Below are 21,804 nucleotides of genomic sequence, written 5' to 3' on the forward strand. Positions count from 1 at the left end.
GAGACAGATGTGGTTATATGGACAAACAAAGGCTAAAGCACAACATACATATTTGCTACTATTTTTTTTTCTTTCCCCTGACAACTTTTTTCTTACATTTCTCAGTAATGGATGTGCGAACATCAAGGTTGGAGGTTTTGTTTTTGATGTTCTGCGCCAGTGTGAAAATGTCCTCTAGCTGAGGGTGACGCTGCTCCAGGTCATTCTTTGTCACCTGTCAAGTGAAGAAACATAAAGGAAAGTTTAGTGAAAGTTCAGTTTAAAAAAAACAAAAACAAATGAATCACACACATAAAAAAAAAAAAAAAAAAAAAAAAAAAAAAAAAAAAAAATCAACCAATTTCTCACCTGAAGACGTCCCATAGTGGTCCTGATCTCCTGCGTGTCCCCCACGGTGACAATATTAGACTTGAGCATCTGGGTGATGAGGACTAGCCAGTCTGCAAGCTCAGTGGCAGTCTCGTTAAGATCAGTGGGCGCCACGGTGTCCGGTGTGTGCGGGGTTTGGTGGTGTGGGTCCTCGCTCACCAAGCTGGCCATCTGCACGGCTGAAGGGACGGCAGACACTGAAGCAGGGGTGGGGGGAGGAAAAGAAAAAAAAAAAAAAGGAAGAAATCTTGATCCAAGCAAGGTTTGACATATAGAGCTCCTTTAAAAGGAAATGATGCAACAAACATTAAAGATGTTAGAAGGAGGGAGGTGGTGTTGTCAAAAGGCTCTCAGAGGATAGTAGCACCATACCAAATCATGACGAACGAGCCATCGGGGACTGCTTTAGTTTGCTACAACCTTTGCCGCTCACCTCTTGTTATTTTTAATCAAGCATTTCATGCTCCAGATTAAGGCAGGACAAAGGGGAATTGCAAATTTAAGAACTTATTACTTATTTTTGTCATGCCCTGCTAATGATCCACAAGCATCTCATTTTTAAATACTTCACTGGGGCAAGTTTTGGATGCCTTCTTCCTTATGCCCTTGATGCACCATAAAAACAGAGGCAGCGATACATAAAGAGAGAAATAATTGCATTTCTTGGATTTTTTTTTTTACCCAGCTGCTGGTGTTGGACTACATGTTGGTGATGTGTCCATGGAGACAGAGGTGGCTCAAGAGATTCCCTCAGCCGGCCATCCAAGGCTTTCCAGTCAGCTGCCAGCTGCTCAACCTTAGCCTATACACATGATAGCGCATAAGGAGACACACACACAAACATATATATAGACTTAGTACAAAATAATAGCATTAGAAATGGTGTGTAACCAGATAAAGAGCTAATTAAACTAAGAAATTACAGGAAATTGTATCTTTTTGGCCCAAGGTGAGGCAGCAGCACTTCAACAGTGCAATAATGTGTAATTATATGCCACAATCACTAGTACTTTGTTATTAAATTATATTACTATGGAAACCTTTTCTTGAGGCAACAGCTGCTGTCGTCTCTGCAGCTCTATTGAATGAGCTAACAGGTCCTCCAGCTCCTTCTTTCTGTCCTTCATGGAAGCCTCCAGATCCTACAGCGTATTTAAAAATCATATAAGAGAACAGGCCTGCATAGAATTGATGGATTTTCAGTGAGCACCAGTGTATTAGTTTTCTGAGTTCTGTTTAGTCCACCTACCAGTGCCTGGCCAGGATTCAGGCCGCGGGTCGTGACCGTCTGGTGCGTGATGACGGCCCAGTCAGTCAGTCTGTTCATCCGGTCTTGAAACTGGGCGTGACTTTGCAGGTTGGTCTCCACTTCACCCACTTTGTCCAACAGCTCATTGGTCACCTGCAGGAGTGGTAGAATCAGGGATGAAGCAGCAGATGAAAGGGAACTCAACGTTTCACACCAACCACTTTGACTACAAGGCTAAGAAGCCAGCTATAGCTACTGCTAGCCCTCAGCCTCCTGGTAGATGCACCTATGGTATAAAATTGAAAATTCTAGGTGATTTTCAGAAAGGTTGACTATGAGGTCGAGGTCACAGAGATTCAAACCCGCTCAAGATTTTTAGTAGATGGACATATGGTATTAATTTCAAAATCCTACATCGCCTCATTTGAGGTTCTGCATTCACAAACTTGGGTGTGCATGCCGCCCGCTCGGTTTGTTTCATACCTTGCTCCAGTTGAGGTTTATGCCTCTGAGTTTGGCAACATGCTGTTCTCTGTTCTGCGGGCTAACACTGGGACTGGACAGGATCTGAGGAGCGTGCTTGTTAAGCCAGCCAAGACGCTCGTTCTGTAAATCCATTTCCTCAGCAAGGGCCTGCAAGGAAAGATGCACCGAGGCTTAATTTCACCGTGTGATCGAAAATGAGAGATAAAGTCAAAGGAATGGGAAACAAAGAAGCAAACTCCTGTTGCACAGAGATATGTAGTGTGAATGATTCTACTCTGCAGTGTATTTCCATAAGGTACAAGTCTGAGTTTGAGGGCTTGGAGGATGTAAACAGGAATATTAAAAACAGGAAGTGTCAGTGCTCTTTCTGTTTACGTTTGCTGGGTGAGACTGGTTCTGCTTGTGACTAACTGAGACACTCTGAGCAACTTGTGCTCACAGTACAGCATAGAGGGGAAAGAAGAACAAAGGACAACACAACACAGTCAGAGCTGACCATAAAAATAGCACTTCCCCAGCAGCTCCTGAGCAGGAATAGAAATCTCTGAGCTCCCATGAATCAGACTAACTCGAGCATGTTTTGAGTTTTGCTTTACCTTCAGTTCTTTGAGATTTCTGTCAGTGGCAGTGACAGGCAGGGAGCTAACAGCGTTTTCTGCCTGCTCGAGCCACACAGCGAGCTCCTCGCGCCTCCTCACCAGCTCTGACAGGGCCGGATCCCTTCCAGCCAACCTGCACACACACACACCTTAGATTAGGATCTCCATTTCCTCCAGGTTGCAGGCCTGATCCTAAAAATTTACATTTAAATTGCTGTTATAGGCTGACTGACCGCATTGATAACGTTAACCTGACGAACACTGATAAAGAAACAGACTGATGGTAACGGAGAATGAGCACCAACCTCTATGCTACATTGTATTCTAGAACTAAGATGTTATATGTCAACACACAAGAATGTCAAACGCCAAATCCTCAATCTTTCCCCCCTCTTTTGTACAAGGTCATTTTTACCTCCGCTGTCTGTCTAGGACTTGGCGGTTTACCGCTCTCCAACGCCGACCCAGAGTTTTCAGCTTCTCTTCAAGCAGGGGCCCATCAGGAGAGGAGAGCTTGCCAATTATCTGCTCTCCAGTGTGGCTGAGTCCAACCAGGACGGGCTTATGACTGGCAATGCCTTCTTCCAACTCCTAAAATGCATGCCGAACAAAGGAAGAGACAAAAGGAGAAAAAGAAAGGGGGGGAAAAAAGGCTTCAGTCAAACAGCATAATCTGATCTACTAGTGCTGAAATCCCGAGCTCAGGTCCATCTCTCCAGGCAAATCTCTTATTGACACATAGGCATGATTTGTAGCGAGTCACGACTTAAGCTGCCAAATCTCTGTTTCCACCGAGAGAGATTTAACCTGCCAAGACAGACTCGTAAAGTAGAGTGAGTGATTGTAAAGTCCGCTAAAGGGTGACTCAGCTAATTGATCTCTCAATTCCCATCCACTTGATCCCTCGTCTCATTCTCAGTCTGTGAAAACGTAAAAAAGACAGACGCACTGGACTGCGGCTCGAGCTTTTGCAAATCACGCCGATAAAGGTGTTAATGGCACCGGCGCCGTCAGCGATAATGCAACAGCTTCAGAGAATTTAATTCCCCTTGGAAATGAAATTACCGCTTTAGCAATCAAACAAAGCGAAATTTAAGTCCCCTTCTAATCTTACTCTTCAGTTCACTTCTCTCCATTTCCACTCTGCATAATGAACAGTCAGATGTGTGGTGTATTTATTAGATACAGTATAGCACCCATTTTCCCCTGGGGGAGCCAAATGCAATTATCTTCTGTCTAACACATCGAACCATCAAGCTGCCTATAGCGTGAACATATTACTACAGCATCCTTGGGAGTTAATAATCTTGATTTAAACTTGTAAACACACGCTGATGATGTGATATTGCCAAATTAATCTAATTTGGCAATATCGGGGCGATCGTGGCTCAAGAGTTGGGAGTTCGCCTTGTAATCGGAAGGTTGCCGGTTCGAGCCCCGGCTCGGACAGTCTCGGTCGTTGTGTCCTTGGGCAAGACACTTCACCCGTTGCCTACTGGTGGTGGTCAGAGGGCCCGGTGGTGCCAGTGTCCGGCAGCCTCGCCTCTGTCAGTGCGCCCCAGGGTGGCTGTGGCTACAATGTAGCTTGCCATCACCAGTGTGTGAATGTGTGTGTGAATGGGTGGATGACTGGATATGTAAAGCGCTTTGGGGTCCTTAGGGACTAGTAAAGCGCTATATAAATACAGGCCATTTACCATTTACCATTTAATTAGTCTCCATAACAATAAAAGAAAGAGACCTGACAGGCCTTTTGTCACAAAAAATACATATTTATTCTGTCTCTGGGGTAAAGAAACCAAAACAGATTAGGAGAGAAAAAACAAAACAAAAAACTTAACACAGACCAACGATTCACCACCCTCCACTGACCTCTTGGTATTGTCGTGCAGATTCCAGGTCCAGCTGTCCATCAGGGCTAACGCTCTCAGACAGCAGGTTTTCTGTGTCAGTCAGCCACTGACTGATGTCTTTCAAGTCACAGTGAAACTGCCCCCACTCCTCTACAGCACGGTCGAAACTCCTGCAGCACAAAAAGGAAACGCACATGCATCAAAGCTGAAATCTGGAGATAATCTGTAAAAAGAGGAAGGACACACCGACAATCTGTCCAACTTTCTGCCGTCGCTTCAGACCCTTTTAACACAGCTGAACTCAAAAGTGTGGTGCACAGCAAAGGCTCTGTGAAGCACTGGGCTATAAATTATATAAATGTAATACATCACCAATAAAACAGTCATATTGTGTATATCACTAACATCGATGTTATCTCTATGGCTGTAAATCCTCTCGATTGTGACTCAAACTGTCATTTCCGCTGCCACTTTTATTGAGAACAGTAGCCAAACTGAGTGAAGTGTTTTCAGCTGCATTGATACCATAAAATCACTGTGATCCAATTCCCATTCCTTTGACTTTCTCTCTCATTTTCAATTACGCATCCACTGTTCAAAAAGCATACCTAATCTACTGTATCTGTAGTGAGTAAGAGTATAGTAGTGAGAAAACAGTCTGCATAGTTTATCCGTTGTGTTGGTTGGAATCATATCCGCTTGTTAATATGCTACAGCTACGGAAAAATGAATGAATTCATCATGTTCTACCATCGGGAAATGATAAGGGAAAACTGAACAGTTGACCTCTATTAAAAACGCTGCAACAATCAGGAACCTCTGACAACACCGTGAAGATCACAGCACAACTACTGAATAAAAAGAAATAGAGAGCGAAAGGATGATTACTTAAAAAAAAAACAGATCTCTATCACAACGGTGGTCTGCTCAACGGCTATTTCCTTTCAGAGCATCGCTCTGAAAAGAACAAATCTGATCAGAGGGACAAGCTGAGGAAATGAGTTCTGGATGAGTAATTTTACAACATGTACTCTATTCTTTTGATACTTAATGATGCCCAGAGGTTATTGTGATTACAGATGCAGTGCTGCAGAGTTTGTGTGCAATCTCAAAATTAGCTTACTAGTTTACTACAGTGTCTTTGCACACACTGCACTCAGCAAATGTGAAGACTGTTTATGCCCAATGAACTGTGCTGATGGCACTGAGGGTCATGCACTGTGCATGTGTGTGAATGAGTGAATGACTGTAAGACTGCGTGAATTGGCATGAGACTGTTTATGCCCAAGGAATTGTTTTTGACATTAACTAAGGTCAGCGTGTACGTGTGTGTTCTTTACCATGTGTGCTGGTCTCTCTTTATCTGGTCCTGCTGTCTCTCTTGACTAGTGGACAGCTGGCATATATTGTCCCTGCAGCTACTAAACATCCTGACATGCATATTCTTACTCACACAAATACACCACAAGTAAAAATAGCAGCTTGTTCACTGTTCTCCTTTGTTGCGTTTAAAGGTTTGATTTAAAACCTTAAATCTAGATAATGAATATAAATACACCTTTATCTGTTATATTATAGGAAGCTGGTGCACGCACCCTTTCCTCTGGTTGTACATGCGGTTGAGGCGGTCCCACTCGGCATTGAGCTGTGTCAGGGCGTCTGCCATTTGCGCCACCTCAGCAGGTGAAGCGTCCCGGATGGCGTCAGGCTGGCGCTCGTGGATCCCTGTGACCTGCTCGCTCAGACGCTCCAGATTGTCTTTGATATTCTGTGACATGAAAACGGAATAATAAAAGAAGAGGAAGTTCATGCAGCAGGCAGATTGCAGAACTGCAAATGTGGTCGCTGGTTATCTGACACCAATTAACGTCAACAATTCCACCCCCAGTCTTATGAAGCTTATGGGTTCAGTGGTGATGGGCAGTATACAAGATAATCAGTGAATTACATATTTATTTATTTTTAATAGACAGAACAGCCAGTGTGACTTTTTAAGAAGTCTGAATGAATTCTGTTATTGGTCTGTTAAGTGTACTGATGAGGGGATCAATTAAACTGTAAAGCTTTCTTCAACAGATCAACCATGATGGAACACACCAAACCACCAGAAAACGTACATTTCAAAATAAAACCCTTGATGAACCTCTAATTTAAACTGTTATTAGGGCTGCCACGATTAGTCGACTAGTCACGATTACGTCGACGACTGATTTAATAGTCGACGCGTCGTTTGAGGCTTTGTAAGATCCCAAAAGACGCAGGAATAAGTAGTAGGATTTAAGAGTGTAATAACGGACTGAAACAGAAGATGGCAGCACTGCATGTACAACGATGCCAGCTGCCATTAAACCCCGAAGAAGAAGAAGCTGTGTCCCAGGAATCCAGAGCGCCCTGCTCAGTTGTCAACAATGGCGGCAGCTAGTTAGTTTTAATATTACTCTTATTATTCTTTCTGGGTCACAAAATAAACGTTTAACATATTTTCAGGCGAGAATGTAGCTGTGTAAACCTCAAATATCTGCTCAGTTTATCAAGACACCACATATTTTCAAAAGTGCTCCGACGTTTTCGGAGACGTCTGTTACCCACCAGCTCGATAGCTAGCCGGGGGCAAGGCTCACTGGAGCCCGTGAGAACACCGGACTCCTGGCAAATCATTTTCAAACCCACCGCGGTCTTTCGCTACTCAGGTTAAACATGATATATAAGTCACTTAGACAACTTAAAAATTATATTGTTTGGCTTTTTTGTGTGTGTTTTATTTGTTCCTGAGTAAGTCTGTTTGGCTGAGATTAAAGTTAAAGTTTTTACACAGCTGAATAAACGTCAAGCAGACAGCTGATTATCAGAAGTGTGAGATGCTCGAGAATATACTCCGGTGTCCCGTTATATTTTCGATAGCAAGGAGCTTATTAAACTTCACCGAAACAATCTGCAAACTTCATTAAAATTGAATAAACTGTCATCTTGTCTTTACTTTTAGTTTGCACATACCTTAAACACTTAAAGCTGTAAGCTAATTATAGTTATATAAGAGCAGATGCATGCTGGTGCAATAAGCTGTACGTTGTACCTCCAATGGATGCATGATCTGATTAGTCGACTAATCACAAAAATAATCGGTGACTAGTCGACTATCAAAATAATCATTTGTGGCAGCCCTAGCTGTTATTGGTGCAAAATAAGTTTTACTTGGGGGGGGGGGGGGGGGGGGGGGGGAGTCTTGTGTCTCTTCTATTCTTTAATTTGGTTAAACTTTTTCAAGACTGCTCCACAAAACCAAACCACATTTATAAAAAAAAACAAAAAAAACAAAAAAACAAAAAAGAAACAGAACTTTCTCCACGATTTCTACAGTAGAGAGACTCATTTCAAAGGCTGGGTATGGCTCACTCTCAGTGTGTCTTCCTGGCTAGAAAAGTCTTCATAAAGGCCCCCGCTGAGCTCAGAGGAGTTTAGCAGCAACTCGTTGTCAGCCATGGCGAGAAGAACTTTATTGATGTCTAAAAGGTAGTCAGATGGAGTCAGCGAAGGAGCAGTGCTGCGCCCCACTGCAGACATCTCCTACAAGACAGATGAGAAGAATTAAGTGGCACACTAGGTATTTAAAGTACTTATTCGTTGTTACAGCAACCAAATTAAATGAACCACAAAAAGAAAGAGGGTGGATGAATAATAACACTATTTAAGGATAAATGCGTATAATAACCATAAAAGACTAAATACAGTGTAAATTAAATAAAAAATATTGATATTACAAAAGAAAACAGGAAGCTAAGAAGACCTTCGGCTACACTGAGAGCTGATATTATAATAGTACAGATCTAAATGAGAGCAAATCAGAAACAACTACACTTAATGTAACTAGAGGGGCAAAAAAACACTAAAAGATGAGAATCAAACTCTAATACAGAACTCAAATCCACTGAAAAACTACAGCACTCTCTGACAAAGAGGAAAAACAGTGTAAATGTGATGCCAGCTGACACTCCCTGCTTTTAGCCCTCTACTGGATGATCATCAGGTCACAGAGGGGATGCAGCACCCTCTCCATGATGGTTGGCAGTTTAAGCTGAATTATTCTCTTAGAGCTATCCTTCCTATTCACTTTGCTGGTCTCACTGGTTCTGATGCTGCTACCTCAACCGACTTTAAGCAAAGAATGTTAAACTTGACTCGTAAATGAGCTGCAGCATCATGAGGCACACGCATTAAGCCCTCCCTATAGTTTCTCATCAAGGACTGCAAAGTATTTATTCCTCCCCTTTCTTAGATGTGTATGCTTGCATTCGTCTCTCACCTCAGCTGTAAACTCAGCTGTCTCCTCTCTGAAGGTGTGAGAAGACGACGTTTGCACGGAGACTTCGGCTCGCCTGATTTGCAGCACCTTAAGCTCCTGAGACAAGCAGACACAAACACACACTTTCAGTGTACTGCATCGGCGCACAGCAGAAAACACAATATAAGAATATCCCGTGTTTTTCTAGGAGAGGAAAAAGAAAAACTCTACAGAGGACACATGATATGCATCTCACCCTGTGAGCAGAGTATTGACTTTGCAGCCGGAGCAACAGAAGTCTCAGCTCCTCCCTCTGGCCCTCATCTGAAGTTTGCTGCAGCAGTTCTTCTCCTCTTCTCAGCAAGTCCTCCACACTGGCTTTTTCCTCATCCATCTGGTACAGAGAGACACAGGGTAAAAGGGCAAACTGAGCATTCAAGAGTTCAAAAGTTATGCGAATAGTTATTCCCCCCCCCCCCAACAGTCCTCGATGGATCTTAAATCAAGCATCTTCTATTCAATAAACATGAAGAAAACATTTATACCACCATCTGACATAAACTCTGCCTCTTTAGAAGCCTGAGCAACATGTTGCCTGTTTAGCTAAGTATACACCACTCAGGAAATACTGTTTAAAACACAGCAAGAACTCCCTGACTGGCACAGTGACCTTGCTTGTGATTGGTCTTTTTTCATCAGTCAGTTTGTTTAACATCATAAACTGTGATAAGTCAGACTGAATTCCAGGACTATTAAGCCAATCAAACCTCATCTTATCAAGTGAGAGCTTTACATTACACAATCTGCAACCTGGCATATTCAGAACATTTCACTGAAATTTCAGAATAACCTGGGTGAGTACTCTGTGTGCTCCAATTCCTCCTGAGAACTGATAGACATGGTAAACCTTTGACCAGGCAATAGACGGAGTCTTCTTTCCTCTGTACAGTAGTTGAAGCTACTTTTCTATTACCATTACTATCACAATCAGTACTGCTACTTTTAAATAAATGGACCTTATTTAATAATATTAAAAGAAAAAGTCTAACTGAAAGGTAATTCTCTGTACCTTATCATCATCCAAGGTGTTTACTGGGTCATGCTGATGCTGCTGCAGAGCCTTCAGTGTGTCCTGGAGCTCTGCCTGAAGGTCCTTCACTTCACCTGGGACTGCAGCCTGGTCAGGGAGACTCTGACTCCGACTTTCAACTTGCATCTCCTGACTGTGAATGACCTGATTAGAAGAAAATGGGGGAAAAAAACAAACAACAAACCTCAGGCAACACAGTCAGAGCTGCTCACGTCAATCTAATTATCTGACTAATTATCTGAGTTCAGCTGTGCTGCAATTCATAGAGACACACGGAATAGGGCCGTGTTTTTGTCTTAAAACACTTAGCAGCAGCATTTGTAACTTACATAAAATTAATTATAAGCCTATTGCCTGTGATATTATATCTCCTGGTAAGATATGGTGTGTTTCACCCTTGCATTTAATACCAAGGATAGATTCTTTACCTGCTGGTTCACCTCAGCAGTGCCTGACTCCAGACTCGTCAGCATCTGTGTTGCCAAAAAGAAAAGAAACAGACTGGCTGAACAGACTGCATCTATTTGACAGTGTAACCTTCTGTGGATATAGTGAGATTTAATTCCACACTGCATCAAGGCAGTAATTAATCTCTCTTTTGTTCTGTTTTTAATACCTTGGCTGTTTTTATGTGCTGGGAGACTTTGTCAAAGTTGCAGTTAAGCTCAGCCAGTTTGGGCTCCACCACATCTCGACATGCGGGCCCCCTGCTGGTCATCAGGATGACAGCTTGATCTCTGACGTTGTCCACGCGCAGACCGATATCCTCCAGCTCCTCCAGCATGCTCTAAGGACAGACCGCAGAGTAGCTGGTCATTGAATTATCAGTTGATGCCATCAGTCATCCTCCCTCAGACCGGCTGGCAGTGTAGCCTTGGGTCAGATTAAAGAGCTCGGGACATCATGTACTGATCAAGGTTAGGAGGCCTTAAGCTCAGCTGATATGTAGTGGGGACCTTCACTCTTCTTGGCAAAAGGAGAGTTAAGAAATTAATGCAGCTGTATGACGCCATCCTAGCATTTATAGACACAACAGACACAATAAAGGATTCTTCAGTTGGCCTCTAAACAAACAAAGATTAAAGATGGTGCTTTCATTCACTTTATCTGCTTTAGATAAACGCATTTCGAGGTCTCTGCTGCCGTTTTGCTGCTCTTATTTCACTGTGCATATCTCTTTGTGCAACAGGCACTCGTAAAATGGAGACGGACAGATGAGAGATGATAATCATTTTCTAAAGCCTTAAAAGTATTTTACAACGCTACCTACAGATGAATAGACACTGCAAATACTAAAGAAATTGCTGATTTTAGGAGGCAACAATCCACCCACTTTCATTAATTGAGAACTGCAGTGTGCAACCTTATATATGTACCTTGGGGTTGTAGCTCACTACAGACTGAAATGAGAGTCCTGGACTGAGTGTCTGAGCACAGAGGCACAACAAAGAAAACATTTTTATCCTTGACTGCAGACAAAATGTTCCTGTGCTCTTATTGAAATTGTTCTGAGTTTTTGGATCATTTGTTGGTTTGGAAACACTTCTGAGACCCAGGGAAAGTGTTAGAAAGATAGCAACACCAGACAGCAAACTGCTGGCGAGTACAGAAGCGAATTAGGAGCGAGGCAAATGCTATTGCAAGTGATGAGAGGCATCCTGTTACGTTCACTGAGCTTTTGGCCTTTTTCTGAAAGAAAGATGCTCTGTCGCTCCCTTTCAGTTCCAGCTCTCCCACACCTGACTGCAAAAGCTGAACATCATTCAAGTTTTGTGTGGAACTTCATTTGCAGCTCCTGCAGCTCCAATTTTGGCCACTCGGCTCAGAAGTGTGTGGCCACCGGTTTGTTTAGTGATATTGGAAGAAAAAGTGGCAATCTTGAGGGATCCAATTGATCTGCTATTTTGATGAAGTGTTGTATTTGTTAATGGAACCTTTGTAGGGGTCCTCTGCCGATATTTTGGCCTTGGAGACCCCGGCATGAACCTTTTTATTTTGAATGGTGTAGCCCAGGGGTCGGCAACCTTTCTGATGATGAGTGCCATCGAAAATTTCCACAGAAGTCAATGTGCCATACCAACCATTGCAATAGCAATAAATGTAATAACGCTCTATATCAACAGTTACACACTACAGTGGGGCAAAAAAGTATTTAGTCAGCCACCGATTGTGCAAGTTCCCCCACCTAAAATGATGACAGAGGTCAGTAATTTGCACCAGAGGTACACTTCAACTGTGAGAGACAGAATGTGAAAAAAAAATCCATGAATCCACATGGTAGGATTTGTAAAGAATTTATTCGTAAATCAGGGTGGAAAATAAGTATTTGGTCAATAACAAAAATACAACTCAATACTTTGTAACATAACCTTTGTTGGCAATAACAGAGGTCAAACGTTTACTATAGGTCTTTACCAGGTTTGCACACACAGTAGCTGGTATTTTGGCCCATTCCTCCATGCAGATCTTCTCGAGAGCAGTGATGTTTTGGGGCTGTCGCCGAGCAACACGGACTTTCAACTCCCGCCACAGATTTTCTATGGGGTTGAGGTCTGGAGACTGGCTAGGCCACTCCAGGACTTTCAAATGCTTCTTACGGAGCCACTCCTTTGTTGCCCGGGCGGTGTGTTTTGGATCATTGTCATGTTGGAAGACCCAGCCTCGTTTCATCTTCAAAGTTCTCACTGATGGAAGGAGGTTTTGGCTCAAAATCTCACGATACATGGCCCCATTCATTCTGTCCTTAACACGGATCAGTCGTCCTGTCCCCTTGGCAGAAAAACAGCCCCATAGCATGATGTTTCCACCCCCATGCTTCACAGTAGGTATGGTGTTCTTGGGATGCAACTCAGTATTCTTCTTCCTCCAAACACGACGAGTTGAGTTTATACCAAAAAGTTCTACTTTGGTTTCATCTGACCACATGACATTCTCCCAATCCTCTGCTGTATCATCCATGTGCTCTCTGGCAAACTTCAGACGGGCCTGGACATGCACTGGCTTCAGCAGCGGAACACGTCTGGCACTGCGGGATTTGATTCCCTGCCGTTGTAGTGTGTTACTGATGGTGACCTTTGTTACTTTGGTCCCAGCTCTCTGCAGGTCATTCACCAGGTCCCCCCGTGTGGTTCTGGGATCTTTGCTCACCGTTTTCATGATCATTTTGACCCCACGGGATGAGATCTTGCGTGGAGCCCCAGATCGAGGGAGATTATCAGTGGTCTTGTATGTCTTCCATTTTCTGATGATTGCTCCCACAGTTGATTTTTTCACACCAAGCTGCTTGTCTATTGTAGATTCACTCTTCCCAGTCTGGTGCAGGTCTACAATACTTTTCCTGGTGTCCTTCGAAAGCTCTTTGGTCTTGGCCATGGCGGAGTTTGGAGTCTGACTGTTTGAGGCTGTGGACAGGTGTCTTTTATACAGATGATGAGTTCAAACAGGTGCCATTCATACAGGTAACGAGTGGGGGACAGAAAAGCTTCTTACAGAAGACGTTACAGGTCTGTGAGAGCCAGAGATTTTCCTTGTTTGAGGTGACCAAATACTTATTTTCCACCCTAATTTACGAATAAATTCTTTACAAATCCTACCATGTGGATTCATGGATATTTTTTTTCACATTCTGTCTCTCACAGTTGAAGTGTACCTCTGGTGCAAATTACTGACCTCTGTCATCATTTTAAGTGGGGGAACTTGCTGACTAAATACTTTTTTGCCCCACTGTATATAGAACAACTTTATAGAACTATATTTGTTCGCACATGTTGGCATAGTACAGTATTGTATTTGTGTGTATTTCCATGGTGCTGATGCTGCGCTAAGCGGACAGCTCCTGAAGCATTTGAAGTGTTGGAATGCGGAAATTTCACCATCGCTTGAAAAAACTGCCAGCAAGCAATGTCCCTCTCACCGGTAGGCCAAGTGATTTTTAGTCAATTACAAGTTGAATCTGGTAATTGGGGTTGTTAGCAAAGATACCATCATTAAGAAGCAGCACAACTAATGTGTCTATGTGAGCTAATTTGCAATGTGCATCAGTGGCCCAGCCATTTATTTTTAATGCACCTTCTCAGAATCTTATTCACTGGGAGCTTTCTAAAAAAACTCAGGTTTTAGAATCACTCAGGCAGAATCTACACATTAGCTTCACGCTCTACTGTTGCTTTACCAGTCACACTAATAACCTGCGCTGCCTTACCTTTATTACTTTTTCTCTTTCTGCTGGAGCCAGCCGTTCAGCCTCATCCAGGTGGATCTGGGTCTGGTAGAGCCAGGTGCTGATGTGAGCCAAGTTTTCATCCAAAATTTCCACCTCATTCTGGTGACTCTAGACAACCCAAAAATGGATATTTAGGCAATTAAAAGTTCTACATATTCACCATTTTGTACTTTATCATAGACTTGCTGCAGTGCACTAAAGAGGTGATTTGAAGTCTTTTTTTTTGGTTTTGACATTTATTTATTTCCTGCAATCAGGTGAGTAAAAGAGCACAAAAAGAGCATGTTTCATGTGAGTTGTGAATCCTTAATAAATATAATCTTGTAATGCACTTTGCACTGAGCAGAATATGCAACTTTTAAATAAATTTCTTAGAATTTCTAAACTCACCATGTCCAACTAAATAATCCTGTACTACTGATATGCATTATAAAGTATGCATATGCAGTAATAGCTGACATGGGTAATTGCCTTTACCTTAAATATATCTACTCAAGAGTAGCCTTTATGCATTTGCAAATTATGCAAAGAAATGAAATGAAATTTAAGCAGCTGGAAGGCTCGACTTCATTAAGAAACCAAAATATGACATCTTGTGACCAATACGGCCTTTTATTAGTCTTTCTATATGCAGTATTTGCACTCACAAGAACAGTGCTAAGCCAGTCCTCAGTCAAAGTGTGAACACGTTCCCAGGCTTCATTAAGACCACAGAGTTTGTCCTCCAGCTGAGCGTCACTTCCCTCCACCAGAGTCTGCAAACCAGCGCTGATCTCCGTCAGGCCAGATAGCTCCGCCTTCCGACGCTCCGACTCCTTCAGCAGACCCTGGTTAAGCACATCCAGTTCAAAATATTCAACAAGATCATGTTATGACCACCATGTTTCAATAATTCAGCGCCACCTCAGCTACCTGTCTTAATATTATCACACAGGCACATGTACACACTGACACACTGCTATATAAAAGAAAAAATAATGCTGATGTTACTAAAACAACAGCCTGCCTTCACCAAGATATGAAGAACATTTTCAGATATTTCACTGCATAAATGTTTCAAAACAAGCACAGCTGAAAAACAACAAAAACACTTTCTACACCCTACTGGACTAAAGCACTTTTAATGACTTTATGTAAACTAGTGAACTATTATTAATTCATAGCATTTCAGTTTTAATGTCGTTTCTGGGTATTTTTGGATAAACAGGGTCATTTTTTTTCCTGGTTCTGTGTATGTAATCATAAATCTTTCAGTCCTTTTTACCAAAGTGGGATCAGAGAAGAGCTCATCAATTATATACGAAGCCACACATAATTCACACCGCTCATAATGTTGATTACCATATTAGAAAGAGAATCAGATTCATGTGTTTAGGGGCAAGAAACTGTCCCTCTGTGCCATCTACTGGCAAGAAACAGACTGACCGCTATTGTTTTGAAAGGTTTTGTTTTCACTAAAACTTTCACAGCACACTTTTTTCTTAATAAATGTCTGTTTAAAAAACAAAAAAAAGCTTTCCACATACTGATACAGCTACTCACATTAGCCCATGCAATCTCAGCGTCGATGTCAGCTGGCATGTCTCCGCAGCCATTTTTCTGCTGGAGCTCGGCCTCGTTTGTGTTCAGCCAGTCCTGCAGGACAGCACTTTCCTTCTGGAACTTTTGGGATAGAGACAAAGCTTTTTCCAGGTCCTGTTTGCCCTCTGTTACCTGTAAGGACAATTAATACAATGGCATCTATAAAAAGGGCTCAGAGCTATGACAGAAGTACTCAATGTTAAAAGCTAGATTTTGTGGAAGTGTTAATTCGCCCAGAATGAGGTACCTGCGCCCCGAGTTCATTGTAGAGCAATTTAAGAGCAGTAAGCTGCTCGTCCATGGCCTTGGGGTTCTCTGTCTGCTGTTTCTGCACAATCTGGCGGCCTGTTTTTATCACCGTCTCCACCTCCAGCTTCACCTCACTCAGCAACTTGTACAATTTCTATCCAAGAAAAAGACATGAAATAAGTAGCTGTGTGGATTGACTGGAGAGAGAGAAAGAAAAGAGAAGAAAAGGTCGGTTTCTTACCAGACAACCAGCAAGATGAGACTGAATTTTTTCCGGTTCCACATCTTTAACATCCAGGATGTGAAGCTCAGCTTTAGCACCATCCAGGACCCTCTTACAGTCCAGCATGCGCTGCTCAAAGTTAGCAGGCTTCTGGAAAAGCTGATATTTTGTGGAGATCTCCCTCAGTTTCCTCTGCGGAGAGCAATTCAGAAGGCAAACAAAGTCAAAGATTGCCGAAAAAATAGCCAATGTTTACCCAGCAAAATGTTAAAGAAAGTATGAAACTTTGAATGAAATTTAAATGCATCTTCAGGATTACAGAAACCTTTATACAAGTAAAAATGGAAGAGAAGAAATCTACTATGTCTTATTGGTAATATTAGCCCAACACATAGTAAAGAAAATGTATGTAAAAGGTATTAAAGCTATATGATAAGTGGTGGTGGCATGACAACTCCTAACATTGTCCAGCAGGGGTCAGTGTTACCTGTAGGTGATCCAGCATTGTCCCACCACGGCCAGCTTTGCCATCAGCGGTGTTAGGAGGCAAGTTGGCCACATTTCTTCTCTTCATCTCTTCCACTGTCACCTCGTGAGCTGCGATCTCTGCTCCAATAGTCTAACGAAAAATTCAAAACAACCCTTATACACCGAGGGTTTTTTTTTTAATGCACATGGAACATTCAAGTATGCATTATTATGGTGGTTTTATGTTTAAGACGACAATTTGAAGTTCAAGCATATTTCATTGCATATGCAGTTTATTAGTGTTAGATGAAGGGCCTTTACGCTCCGAGGCTTCTCTGAGTGTCAGATCTCATTAGGTGAGTCTTACCAACACAGAAGTGTTTTATGTTCACGTGCGCTGTACCTGTGCTTCCTGTGGAAGCTGGAAGGCGTCTATGCGGTCAGTGAGGTAGGAGGTGAGCGTGTGGTCCAGCTGGCTCAGAGACTCCTGCAGCGCTTGGAGCACCTGTTCGTTTTCTCTCAGTGTCTGCAGCTGCTGCTCGAGGCTGATCTGCCGGTTCACTGCCTGGACGAGGACACAGACACCGAGACACACATTTGAATCTGTTATAATCACAGATTTTAGTGTAGACAGATATTATATTTATTCTTATCATGCATGTGCAATTGGCTAAGAAAAAGACTGAAAATAATAGCTAATATACACAGCTAGTGTTACACTCGCTGTAAGCCTCTTAATTATTTCTACTTTTAGCTGCACTCAATTACATTTGACAATACATTGAGGCATATTTCTCCATGTAGCATAGCTGATACAGTAAAGGAGCACTCCATAAATACTGTATGAAATGTCAATGCATGAACTCTGTACAGATATGGACATGTTCTAGTTTGCAATAGACAGAATCAGATATAAATTCCCCAAAAAGAATAAGCACAGATTCTCCGTAGAAAAAGGAACTGAGATGTAATTTGCAACATTCCTGTTTATGCAGGAACAAATGTAGAACACACACACACACACACACACACACACACACACACACACACACACACACACACACACAGAGACAGAGACAAGGTCCTGACCTGGTGGTTCAGTTGCTCGTAGCGGGAATTAAAGGCCTCTAGTTTTTCACTAATGAGCTCATCAAGTATGCCCCCGTCTATCAGCGTCTGACCCAGCTCTCTGATTTGTGTCCGGTTGTCCCCAGGGTGGCGGAGCACACCCTCCAAAGACTGGTGGTGACAAAAGAGATGGAGAGAAACATAAATACATTCGCAAAGAATCAGGAAAAAAATGAATAAATAAGAATGAAGCAAAAAGGGGAGGAAAGCAAATCCTTTGAGGATGCTGAAACAATGATGAAGCTTTACAGTTCCAAAAATTTGCAACAGAAACTTGCAAAGCATGAATGAATTAAAAAGAAAAAGAAGAGCAGAGCTAACCTTGTAACCAAACGATCAAAAAGCGCAAAACATCAGGGTGAAAAATGAATTCCGGTACATAAGCGTATGTGTGAATGAAAGAGAGAGAAACAAAAAAACAACAAAAAAACAAAAAAAGCTGAGCAAACAGATGCAGTCCAGATGCAGAATTTCGCTGGGCTGGGTGTGTCAGACAGCGGCAAACCAAAACAAAGATGATAACTGAATGAGAAATGAGAGACGAGTGAGAGAGCGAGCTTGAATAGTGACGGCACCGGTTTGGACCCAACAGTCACTGTTTATGTGGGGTGATTAAATTTGCTTTTCCTTCCCCGGAGGTAACAGACACAGAGAAAGACAGCCCCCACCAGAGGGGTGGGTCTGATTAGGAAACCGAGAGGCCAGGAACGAGTGCCGGGTGATGAAACAGGATTTAAAAGAGTGAGGAGGAAGAGAGAAAGAGAAGGACTTGTTGGAGGAGAAAAGAAAAGTCAAAAAAATATATTATAAGGACACAGACTAGAGCGGGGAAACATTGTCTTCAAGGGTCTTCAACTTCCTTCATCACTATGCAATGTTACAGAAGCAGCACTGTGATTAAATTGACTCTGACAGTCGTGCCGCAGGCGGTCTACAGATATAGCAGCAGATCAAGGCAAAGCAGAAGAAATTTGGAAGACAAATCAAAGACAAATGAGGTTATTAACATCCAGTTCAACGTGTAATGGAAGAATTAGTTTGTTAAATGTTGCCGCTTCATGCATACAGAACCAGAAGTGATCAGAACTTTACATACAGTCATCACAGGCATAATTGTCATGGTAATTTGAGGCTTTTAAATGATTTATTTGAACTGTTCTTTTTCCGAGGTGGAATGATAGTACAGCTTACATCTTTAATGATGTTAAAAACAAGTATCCAAAGCACAAGTTTGAATATAGTTTAGACCACAACTCTGTTTATTTGTGAGGTTATGGTGTTGTATCGCAGATTAAAAGATAAAAGATAAAATCGATTCAAAGATTCATGTCTTCTCTGTTTATATATTAAAGATGTAACTAATTATATCAGATTTCTTACACACTTGCTCCTGACACATGCCTTCAGCTGTCGAAAATGCTTGTGTGTACTTTAAAACTGTTTCCACATTTGCTTTTGACATCAACATGTTTCCTAAAATTATGTAGTTGGATGTATAATATTAAGATTTCCCACTTTGAGACGAAGAATGGTGCATTGTTCTCATTTTATGTCAACCGCCCCTTAGATGATGAGGATATTAGGACAGGCTTGCCGGTTTAAAAGAAAAATGAGACAGAAATTGGAATGTGGCACTGAATTACATTGAATTTGATTACAGGTGTGCGTTTTTACCTCCAAGGCTTCATTAACGGCCTCGGTGCTCTCTGGCAGGTTTTCAGTAGCTTGGAGCTTCTCCTCCAGAGTGTTGAGCCAGCTCTGCTCCATGTCCAGGTATTGAAGCAGCTCCATCCAACAAGACCAAACCTCCTACAGAGCACAGAGCAACACAAAAACTATTAAAAGGGAAATTCTTTATGTTACTATGAGGTGACCACACTCATGAGCATGCCCCTGTTCAGGCGCTTAAAGAACAATATAAAACATTTTAATGCTTATTTTCTTCTTTATAGCAAGACTAAACAGCCAAATTCTACGGACAAAGAGGAGGTTGTGACAAACAGGCTGCAGGCAAAAAGCAGACACAAGCATAAACACAGCTTTCTGACGTGCCTGACCTTTACTCTGCAGTGTTTAATCAAAAAAGGAGCCCTTAAGTAGGACTTTACACTTACAGATTAGCTCTGAAAACAAGAATCACCATTTTCCCTTCAAGCTTCTTTTGGTCTTTGCACGAAAATTAACAAACGAGGGCCCAAGAAATGACACATTGCATAACCCGACATGTCATTCCTCTACTGAACTACGGGACTTCTGAGCTGATCGACAAAATCGTGCCACTCAAGCAGAAAACCATGAATTAACTTCATGTTAATGTGTCATAGCAGCTTTCACTTAAGCTTCAAGGTAATTTAAATGCAACACAATAGGGGGAAATGCCACTTTTTATAATTTACTTAGTTAAGTACAGGTTTCAAGCAATAAAAGCTCATAATAATGAGATTAATCAATATATTATGTGAGTAGAGCTCATTTATTACATTTTTATTCACCACCAACATATATTACATTAATAAATTGATTACATTACCTCCAGGGTGTGACACTTGCTGTTGAGGCGGTCACAGAGCTTGTGGTAGTTGGCTAGTACCCCCTCTAGCTCTGAGGTCAGTTCTTGCCTGCTGCCTCCACCTGTGGGTGATGTTCGGGACACCAGCAAGTTGATGCTGTCTTTCAGGATCTTCACTTTCACCTCTTTCTGTACAACATCCTCTTTAGCCCGCTGCGAGAGCCGAGGCCACCCAAGATGAGAGAGAGCAAGAGTTAGATTCAAACACAAAGAATTACTCAACACCGCTTTCTTTGACCGCCCTTCCAGTCCAACCTTCATCTCTTCCAGCGATGCCTCCAGCTCCTCTGGACTTTTGTATTCAAAATCCCTCATGAGAAACTCCTCGTCAACTTGGGCCATCCACTCCTGCATCTCTGCCAGGTCTTTCCTCAAATTCACATGCTTCTCCTGACTCTCTGCCACGCGCTCCTGATGGCTCAGCAACTGGAAGGAAAATGCATTTCATCAGGTTTGTAACGAGCTGGCATCACATTTTTAGAATTTTAGAAATTCTAATATTGCTTTGAAACTCGCATTTTAATTGATCTTTTAATGGTTTACATTCATGATTAAGCAATTATGCAATGATATATACAGTACAGCATATTAGTGAAATGAAGTGGACTTCATCTTCCTGTTACTTATGATGTACAAAACAAAAGGTACAGGACACAGGTGAGACCACATGTTATGAAACCTTAACATTAAAACATTAAGGTTAGTTGTGCATGCATAATTTGTTATTGTAATTTATAATGTAAAATTAGTGTTTTAACTTATTTAGCCTCTGTGTACTACTGATATGTGATTGTAACTTTATTATACGAATAGTTTGTGTGAAGACTGCAAACAAAAGGCCCAAAACTAACAGTTAGCTGTGTTCAAGGTAATGATGCACTTTCCATGTCTCTGTTATCAGACAGGTTCCTACATGACTGTGAGAAACAAGCTCCTTACAGCTGAGCAGAGTTTGTATCCACACAAAGAGCATAAAGGAGCTGTTATTCTTCTGTTCTGTGCTGCTATGAAGACTGTTCGTGCTGTGCTGCTGGTTTGGTTTCAGCGTTCAGTTTATTTTTCCATGACATAAATCAGCCACTAAATAAATTATAAGCAATAAAACAAACTCACCTGTTTGCTGAGAGAAGTCCACCGAGCCTGGCACTCATCCAATTTGTCCTGCCCCCACCTGGCCAGTCCTGGTAGTGCAGCTGCCTGTACCGAATTCACATTCTCGCCCATATGCTTCAGTGAACCTTCCACCTGCTCCATCTCATTCACATGCTCCTGTTTATAGGAACATGAAAGGAAATCTTTTAAAAAATAAAAAATAAAAAGTTCATTCAAGCCAAGCCCCCCACAAAAAACCCTACTTCAGCATATTGTTCAAGTTGATTTCTGAGCAGTTTGTGCGTCATTACCACCAGTGTTTGTTTTTTGTTGCATTTTTCTCTCAC

The 21,804-nt window shown here is 42.1% G+C and overlaps 1 protein-coding gene across 5 annotated transcripts in view; it reads right to left on the reverse strand.

Moving 5' to 3' along the window:
- The window catches only part of utrn (utrophin), a 196,126-nt gene that overhangs the window by 129,614 nt on the left and 44,708 nt on the right, over nt 1–21,804 (reverse strand). For all 5 annotated transcript variants that reach the window (XM_086264203.1, XM_086264200.1, XM_086264201.1 and 2 more), the window contains 28 exons: nt 21,479–21,634; nt 20,621–20,791; nt 20,327–20,518; nt 19,471–19,605; nt 17,758–17,907; nt 17,072–17,233; nt 16,688–16,819; nt 16,219–16,392; nt 15,976–16,131; nt 15,690–15,860; nt 14,795–14,974; nt 14,127–14,255; nt 10,542–10,712; nt 10,354–10,398; nt 9,905–10,069; nt 9,092–9,229; nt 8,857–8,952; nt 7,950–8,120; nt 6,152–6,324; nt 4,576–4,726; nt 3,119–3,294; nt 2,701–2,836; nt 2,102–2,251; nt 1,619–1,771; nt 1,410–1,511; nt 1,051–1,171; nt 349–566; nt 97–214 (listed from right to left, as the gene is read on the reverse strand). In XM_086264203.1, the coding sequence (XP_086120329.1) occupies nt 97–214; nt 349–566; nt 1,051–1,171; nt 1,410–1,511; nt 1,619–1,771; nt 2,102–2,251; nt 2,701–2,836; nt 3,119–3,294; nt 4,576–4,726; nt 6,152–6,324; nt 7,950–8,120; nt 8,857–8,952; nt 9,092–9,229; nt 9,905–10,069; nt 10,354–10,398; nt 10,542–10,712; nt 14,127–14,255; nt 14,795–14,974; nt 15,690–15,860; nt 15,976–16,131; nt 16,219–16,392; nt 16,688–16,819; nt 17,072–17,233; nt 17,758–17,907; nt 19,471–19,605; nt 20,327–20,518; nt 20,621–20,791; nt 21,479–21,634 (4,192 nt within the window). The remainder of the gene's footprint in view (nt 1–96; nt 215–348; nt 567–1,050; nt 1,172–1,409; nt 1,512–1,618; nt 1,772–2,101; nt 2,252–2,700; nt 2,837–3,118; nt 3,295–4,575; nt 4,727–6,151; nt 6,325–7,949; nt 8,121–8,856; nt 8,953–9,091; nt 9,230–9,904; nt 10,070–10,353; nt 10,399–10,541; nt 10,713–14,126; nt 14,256–14,794; nt 14,975–15,689; nt 15,861–15,975; nt 16,132–16,218; nt 16,393–16,687; nt 16,820–17,071; nt 17,234–17,757; nt 17,908–19,470; nt 19,606–20,326; nt 20,519–20,620; nt 20,792–21,478; nt 21,635–21,804) is intronic.

This window comes from Aulonocara sp. 'chitande type north' Nkhata Bay, linkage group LG15 (assembly GCF_057382095.1).
Source record: "Aulonocara sp. 'chitande type north' Nkhata Bay isolate Kocher_YH1m ecotype deep benthic linkage group LG15, A_spYH_male_GT1.1, whole genome shotgun sequence".
Taxonomy (NCBI): Eukaryota; Metazoa; Chordata; class Actinopteri; order Cichliformes; family Cichlidae; genus Aulonocara; species Aulonocara sp. 'chitande type north' Nkhata Bay.